Raw genomic sequence first — 8764 nt, 5'->3', positions numbered from 1 at the left:
TCAGGGGCTAACATAGCTGGTGACTTGAAGTTGAAGCCAATGCTCATTTACCATTCTGAAAATCCTACGGCACTTAAGAATTATGCTAAATCTACTCTGCCTGCACTCTGTAAATGCAACAGTAAATCCTGGATGACAGTAAATCTGTCTACAACATGGTTTACTGAATATTTGAATCCCACTGTTGAGACCTACTGCTCAGAAGAAAAGATTCCTTTCAAAATATTACTGCTCATTTACAACACACCTGGTCACCAAGAGCTTGGATGGAGATGTACAATGAAATTAATGTTGTCTTCATGCCTGCTTAACACAAGGTCCATTCTGCAGCCCATGGATCAAGGAGCAATTTCCACTTTCAAGTGTTATTATTTGAGAAATAAATTGTAAGGCTATAGCTGCCATAGTGAGTGAGTCCTCTGACTGATCTGTGCAAAGTAAACTGAAAACCTGCTGGAAAGGATTCACCATGCTAAATACCATTAAGAACATCTGTGATTCACAGGAGGTCAAAATATTAACACTCATAGGAATTTGGAAGAAGTTAATCCCAAACCTCCTGGATGACTTGGAGGGGTTTAAGACTTTAGTGGAGGAAGCAGCAAGAGAACTAGAATCAGAAGTGGAGCCTGAAGTTTTGACTGAATTGTCACAATCTCATGATAAAACTTGAATGAATGAGGGGTTACTTCTTATGGATGAGCAAAGAGAGTAGTTCCTTGGGATGGAATCTACTCCTCGTGAAGATGCTGTAAAAAAGACTGTTGAAGTGACAACAAAGGATTTAGAATATTATATCAACTTAGGTGATAAAGCAGGATTTGAGAGGATTGACTCCAATTCTGAAAGAAGTCCTCCTGTGGGTAAAATGCTGTCAAACAGCACTGCATGCTACAGGGAATTGTTTGTTAAAGGAAGGGTCCATCTGTGCAGCAATCTTCATTGTTGTCTTATGTTAATAAATTGCCACAGACACCCCAGCCTCAGCCACCACCAAGACAGAGTAAAGATCCTCCACCAGAAAAAAGAATATGAATGCTGAAGGCTCAGATAATGCTTAGTATTTGTTAGCAATAAAGCACTTTAAAATTAAGGCATGTACATTGAATTTTTTTAGACATAATGCTATACAGACTAACATATATAGTTATATAAACATAACTTTGATTATGCTTGATTTGTTTACTGTATATTCGCTTTATTGCAGTGGTCTGGAACTGCACTAGCAATAAAGCATTTTAAAATCAAGGCATGTACAAGACTGTCATGTGGATTAAATGAGTTAACAAATATAAAATGCCTAAAATAGTGCTTGATAAATGGTAAACATTCAACAAAAGCTAGCCATTATTAGTACAATTATGAACCTGTGGCAGAATGAGCTCTAAATTCATATTACTTGTTTTAAAAATAAAGTATCACTAGAAAAATAAGCAAATAATATGGTAGTCTGAATGTACTTATTATGCATTTTAACAATGATTTCTACAGAAAAAATAAAGAAAAGGAAAGTAGCAAGTTTAAACCAAAACAATAAATAAAGTGAATTAATTTTCACAAAAAGTATAAGTAAGCTTTAGAAGAAAGAACTTTCTTTAAAAACCTTAAAATTTATTCAAAAGCAATAAAATAATAGTTTCTATGAAGTATGAACTGTATATAATAAGTAAACACAGCACAGTACCAAAAATTCCATTTTTCATCACATCAACGTCTTCTTTTAATTACAAATTTTCTCCCTGGAATAATGCAAATTAATAGATTATTATTTGAAATACTGATTTAGCATTAAAAGTCCACTATAATAATGAGGGGCATAATTTAAAGCAAGAGTGGAAAATATTTAGTCAGTTGAAAAACATGAATCAGAATGTCAGTAATGGACCACATCGATAGAAAAAGCAAATAAATCTGGTTGGGGGATTAGGAGGGAGTGCAAAATTAAATTAAATTGATTTTAAAAACAAAAACAGGTGACAATAAAAATAAGATATTTAGACATTGGTGCCACTTTATGGTTCAACTGAAGGCACAGTAAGATAGATGAAGGGCTACATGAAAAAAGTCAATGAAAAAGAGAGAAGAGAGAAAAAACAGAGCAGGAAAGGAAAAAGACAAGAGAGAAATGTTGCACAAAGAAGTAGCACAACATACAAAAGTAGAAAAATAGAGGGAAAAGTCTCAGGAGATTCTAATACTATAGGTCAAATATTCTTGTTGTATCTTGGTCTTTGCTTGGGCCAGGAATTTGAAAATATTATCATGTCTCTAGGTATTTACCTGTACTCCTACTTCATCTTGTTTTTTTTTTCCACTTTTAATTGTTACCCAATCGCTGATTTTATCAATTCTCATTTTTCATCTTATTGCACGGTATACAGGACCATATTTTGTAAACTACTTTTCTTTTTGAAAGAGGGATAAATAATACTCCTTTCAACTTCCTAATAAACTGTGAATTGGCTAATTAATTCACAACACTTCTACTGCTCTAATCTAAAACAGGAGTTCTTAACTTGAAGTCTGTGAACTCCTTGAAATTGTGTTCAAAATTGTGTGCATGTGTAACTTTTTGTGAGTTTTGAAGCTTTTGTCAGAGTCTGAAAGCAAAATACTACTGTGGTAGAGGCTTTATTGTGAATGGAATTGCCAACATAGTTAACCATTAAGAAAATCAGTATTGGGGCTGATCTTGTTCCAAGAAAGGAAGCTAACACTTATTTAACATTTCTCACATACCAATTTCTATGTTCTTTCTGCTGCACCAGTGGACTTTAAGATTGTACTCTTTGGAGCAGGGCTAATGTACGTCCTAAGCACAGTCCAATAGTGATGCCCCCAGCCCTTCCATTGCTTAAAATAAAGAGCTTTATTTTACACCTTTACACATATTAACTGATGAGTTAAATGCTATCAGGACTTAGCCTGCTGGTTTTTACTCTCTACAGAAGTGAAACTCACACCATGAATTAGAAACAAATGTAAATATCTGACAACACCTTCAAACCAAAGTTTAAAACTTTAGTCATTCACCATACCAAAGAAAGATTTTTTTAACAGTGTAGATTAAATTGGAATATGGTGGATAAAGACAATAACAAAAAAGTCTACTATAGTCAAGTGTGGCAGTGAAAGGGTTAAGGGCATGATAGCTAGGGCAAAAAACTCTGTGGTGCTCCCCTTCCCTTGGTGCCCCAAGCTTGTACTTATTTTCCTTAAAAGTTAATCCAAGGCTGCTCTGTAGTTTTTGCATGAGCAGCCATGAAAGAGGTGAGCAAGTAATTGGGTAAAGCTCAGACACAATTCACCCTCAATCAGATAAACTATCTTTGTATCTGATTGACATATTTGTGTTTCTTTATAACATTTCATTTAAACAACACTCCTTGGCTTTTTAAAAGAGCTTAAAAAGTCTGCTTTTAAATCGGAGACCAATCCAATGTCTACTTTAGTGATGGGTGAAACAAGCTGAGATCCAGAACTAGCCTGTACATCAAGGTTCTACACCCCAATTTAAAATACTTCATGTCAAATTTTACAAAGTGGTACACAGTTATTAATGCAATGCACATGTAAATGACCATGAAGGTAGTTAAAGAGTAAAACCATAGCAAGCCAAAGTTTCTTTCAATAGTAGCTGTCCTAGCTCTGTATTTTCTTACTTTCCGTTAGAAAAAAAACAGTGAAATTAGAAAAGAAAAAACTGGAGGTCCTACAGAAAAAAGCATTGAGAAGACATCTTCAGTCACCTTTTCCTCAACATTAGGTATAATCAGTTAAGTAATGACCATTAGAGAATTGAAAAAAACCCACAGATGAGCATTTATCAAGCATCAGTCCTAGCACAGGTCCCAAAGGACACCGAATATAGTTCTCAGCAACCAAAAGAGCCAGTCCTTTCTGCCCAAGACAAAATTAAGCCAACACAGAGGCTCATGAGTTATAAGAGTCCCAAGTGAGCTTCAAGTCATGATGAGTATTGACACTGAAACCGAGCAGGACCCTGTGAGGCTCCTGGGCACAGAAGCCTTTCTGTGTTCCCTGTTTATTGTTTGTAGAAAATAGGCTTCAGCCTCCATGACCTTCCCTGAATTCCAAAGGGCAGGTTCAAACTGTTGCTAATCAGGGAAGGGAAGGGACACAGAGACAGACAAAGGAGGAACAGTCCAAAAACAATAGCGCAGCCTTGGGGCAGGGTCCTGGTTCTGCCTCAAGGGATACACATAACAATATCTTTGAGCTCTTCTGCAGAACTAAAACTCCCAACAATTGGAAGATGTTAACTACTTGAAGCATTCTTCATTCCAGAGAGAAAGTCACAGTTTGATAACCTCAAGAACCACAGAAGCTAATCAGGAAACCACCTGAGGACAGATTAAAGGAATACAGGCCCTGCACATACTCTGATCCTTATCAGCAACCCTGCCCTTGAACCATTGCTATAAAATTCCTCACTAAACTCCCTGGGTTTTGAGGCTACGAGCCTGCTGTGTCCCCCTTTGCCTAGCAAAGCAATAAAGCTATCCTTTTCTACTTCACCCCAAACTCTGCCTCTGAAATTCAGTTCGGCACCAGTGCACAGAGGCCAAGTTTTTGGCATTAACAGTGGTTAATGCATTTAAAACTCAGCAGAGTATCACTAGTGTTAAAAAACAAAATACAGGGCTTCCCTGGTGGCGCAGTGGTTGAGAGTCCGCCTGCCGATGCAGGGGACACGGGTTCGTGCCCCGGTCCGGGAGGATCCCACATGCCGCAGAGCGGCTGGGCCCGTGAGCCATGGCCGCTGAGCCTGCGCGTCCGGAGCCTGTGCTCCGCAACTGGAGAGGCCACAGCAGTGGGAGGCCCGCGTACCGCAAAAAACAAACAAACAAAAAAACAAAAAAACCCAAAATACAACCAAGTATATTTGAAGATCTAATTGGCTTTATGAACAATGCATGAATCAGATAGCATTTCATCTAGTAAACAGAGAGGTGCTCAGAGTGTTAGGGGAAACACTGACTGAAACCGCTGCCCTAGCCAGGCACCATAGTAACCACTTGCATGAATTACCTTAAACAGGAGGTCCTGGGAAGGAATGCAGAATTAACAATCTACCACCAACCGGAGTAATTCAGGGAAGGTCAAAAGGAGAGAGGAGACACCAGTCCATACATCCTACCACCCTCCCAGAATTCTCCTCGCTGGAATCCATCTTGGCTGAGTGATGTGTGCGCCACCAGGAAGGACCCTGAGTCAAAATGATTGGCCACAGACAACCTGGAAACTAATCCCATCACCGTAAAACCCGAGACTGAAAGCTAGTGGCAGAGCAGTCCTCCTGGGTTCCCTTACCCTCCTGCTCTCCACCCAGGTTGCCCCTTCCCAATAGTCTCTTGCTTTGTCAGCACATGTGTCTCCTCGGACAATTCATTTCTGAGTGTTAGAGAAGAGTCCACTCTCAGGCCCTGGAAGGGGTCCCCCTTCCTGCAACAAAAGGAGCTGTACAATATGGAAGGCTTTAATAGGCAGAATCTGGACAGGATAAGACAGTTATTAGCAAAAGAAAAGAAAGGATTGTTTCAGTCAAGGTCACCTTTCTTTGGGGGAAGGGTGGCAGGGGTCTTATCAGGCAGATTACCCCTGCTAATGCTGATCAGAAAATTCCAATGATTGACTTACAATTCCACTCCTAGGAGAGGCTGCAATTAGGTCTTGGTTTGCTGTCCTAGGGGCAAGTGACTCCACTTTGTGCTCCACCTTTTTTTTTTTTAACACTAGCAATAAATAAAACTATATGTGTACAGAATTTAACTTTGGCTAGATTTTCTTAAGAACTGACTAAAGTATTTTGCACTGAGTTTCCATGATAATAGAGTAGGTAAACTGATTTGAAATATTCAAATCCATCTATCTTTCCCAATGACCTTTAGAGTGAGAAATATTCTATCAGTTGTGTAGTAATTTTAAGTCCCACAACCTTAATCTCTAATTGACTAAGTAGTTGCAAGACCAAACTATATAATTAGACAGTACTGAAGAAAATATAAGTACAATTATGTAAATAGTATTATCAATAGTGGTTAAGAACAGAGACTCAGCTTCCTCATCTATATAGTGAGAATAATAATAGTAGCCACTAAAATAGAAGATTTGGTATTATTAGGATAATAATAGTGCCTATCACAAGGTTGTTAATAAAGATTAAATGAGTTAATCTATGTAAAGCATTTAGAATAGTAAATCTATCACAAATTTATCCTGTATAAATTCTATTTTACCAAAAATAAGACTCTTGTATATCCATGACTGTAAGGGCCATTGGAATATAGCAGAGGTTCTTAAAGGGAGCAGTACTCTCCCCTAGGGAACATTCTGGAAATCTGTAAGAGTACTTGTTGGTTGTCACTATGATGGGGAAAAAGGGACATCCTGTTGCTGGCACAGAATAGACAGGGACAAAAGACACCAGATGTCTTATGGTTTGCATGGCAGTTCTACACAACAAAACTATCTCCTTGGCAATTCTACTAGACTTCCCTAGTCCATTTATATTTTCCCACTCTACAAGATAACTGTTTCATATACCGCCCTGCTTCTTAAACCTCTAATACCCTACCCTGCCTTAGCTGATAACCCTGTTTCTTATTTCACTAAGAAAACAAAGGCAATTAATAATGGAATTCCTCCCCTCCCACCATGTGTTTCTTCCACTCCATGTATTTCTGTACCCTTATATTCTGCCTTCCTTCCCAGTACAGTGGATAAACTGCCCCTTCTTTTATTCAAGGCCAATTCTACTTCTCTTCTGGATCCTGTCTCCTTCAGCCTACCTTAAGGATTTTACTCCTTCCACTCTGTCTTGCATTATCAGTTTCCTTGTCTACTGGATCATTCCTACCAACATACAAAATGCTGTTTTATCTCTTATCCTAAAAAACAAAATAAAAAACTCTCCCTTGACATCACATTCCCCTCATTTCTCTGCTCTACTGTATATCAAGAGTTGTTTATTCTTGGTGTTTGCATTTCTTCTCCTCCCATTCTTTGCTGATTCCACTCTAATCAGGCTTTTATCCTTACTATTACTCTGAAGCCATTCTTAAAAATGTCATTAACAGCTTCCACATTACCAAATATGATATCAATCATCAATCCTCACTTTATTTAGCAACATTTGACACAGTTGATCTCACCCTCCTTATTGAAGCACATTTTTACTTGGCTTATGGAATATTATTATACTCTCCTATTTTTCTCCTATCTCACTGTTTACTTCTCAGTTAGCTTTAATTTAAATTATCAATACTCACATGCTAAAAGTAATTTAGCCTTACTAAATTAGGCTTAGTTTTTGGACTTTTTTCTTTTTTTAACCTCCACTAATTTCCTTGATTTAATCCATCATTATGGCTATAACTACCATCTATATGCTAATGATATCTAAATTTATAATTTGTCTCACAAATGCAACAATTTACCATCTTCACCTGGACATCTAATAGAACTCTCAAATTTATTATATCTAAAATCAAATGCTTGATTCTCTCCATGCCTCCAAATCTGCTCATCTCCTAGTATTCCTCATCTCAGTAAATGCTCAGTTACACTGGCTAAACTCTTTGGAGTCTTTCATGACTTCTATGTCACTCAAAACCTATATCAAACACTGTTGGCTCTACCTTCAAAATATATCCAGAAATTGAACCATTCTCAACACCTTCACATCTATTCTCCTGCCTATCCAAAATCATATCCTGCCTGGATTTTTACAAGTAGCCTCCTATATGTTCTCTGTTCTTGTCCCTTTATCATCCATTCTTCATAAAGCAATCAGAGTGATCCTTTAAAAACATAAATCAGATCATGTCACTTTCTTAAGCATAACCCTCTGATGTCTTCCCATCACACTTCAAAAGGAGCTACAAGATCACTATGGCACCCCCACCTCCACTACCCCACCCTTGGCATTATTTCTTATCACATCTCCTCCCTCTTATTTACACCAAATCATCCATACACCTCCTAGCAGTTTTTTGAACATACCAGGCATGCTACCGCCTCAGGACGATAACACCTGTTTCCATTCCTCCAATGCTCTTCCTTCAGATACTGAAGTAGTTTAATTCCTTACTTCCTATAGGACTCTGATCAAACGTCATCTTCTCATGAGACCTTCCCTGATCACCAGATCTAAAACAGTATACATGAGTCACATCATATCCTCTTACTAGCTTTTCTTCATGACACTTATTTCCACCTGGCATTAGAGCATATGTTTATTTACTTGTTTATTGATGATCTCCCCACTAAAATGTAAGCTCTGTTTGGACAGGGTCTTGATCATTTTTGTTTTGTTTATTTCTATAATCCCAGTGCCTGGTATATAGTAGATGCTCAATAAATCCTAAATGAATTAAATGGCTAAATAAATGATATACAGTAAACACAACTGTAGTTTTAAAGGCTAGATGAAAACTAATTTTATCAGGCTTTATAGAAGTTTGCCTTGTTTATTTTACCATCTTACTTGTTTGCTATACACTTGAAATTTCATAATGTGTAAATTTTGTTTTTGCCAATACCATTATATTTCTAGTCTTCTGCTTATAAATAATAAATTAAGCTTTTTCTTTTTTTTGGCTGTGCCACGTGACTTGCGGAATCTCAGTTCCCCACCAGGGACTGAACCTGAGCCATGGCAGTGAAAACCCGCAATCCTAACCACTAGGCTATCAGGGAACTCCCCAGATTAAGCTCTTTTTTTTTTTTTTTTTTTTTTTTT

General features: G+C 37.7%; 1 protein-coding gene across 1 annotated transcript in view; it reads right to left on the bottom strand.

Moving 5' to 3' along the window:
* Positions 1–1466: 1466 nt before the first annotated feature.
* The window catches only part of LOC103068771 (coiled-coil domain-containing protein 18-like), a gene marked incomplete at its 5' end in the record, with an annotated part of 52956 nt that continues 45658 nt past the window's right edge, over positions 1467–8764 (bottom strand). The window contains one exon of the mRNA XM_007468126.1: positions 1467–1739. Within this exon, the coding sequence (XP_007468188.1) occupies positions 1725–1739 (15 nt within the window). The remainder of the gene's footprint in view (positions 1740–8764) is intronic.

This window comes from Lipotes vexillifer, unplaced genomic scaffold (assembly GCF_000442215.2).
Source record: "Lipotes vexillifer unplaced genomic scaffold, Lipotes_vexillifer_v1.1 scaffold905, whole genome shotgun sequence".
NCBI lineage: Eukaryota > Metazoa > Chordata > Mammalia > Artiodactyla > Lipotidae > Lipotes > Lipotes vexillifer.
The sequence above is the reverse complement of the archived record's forward strand: the minus strand, read 5'-3'. Positions and strand labels throughout refer to the sequence as shown.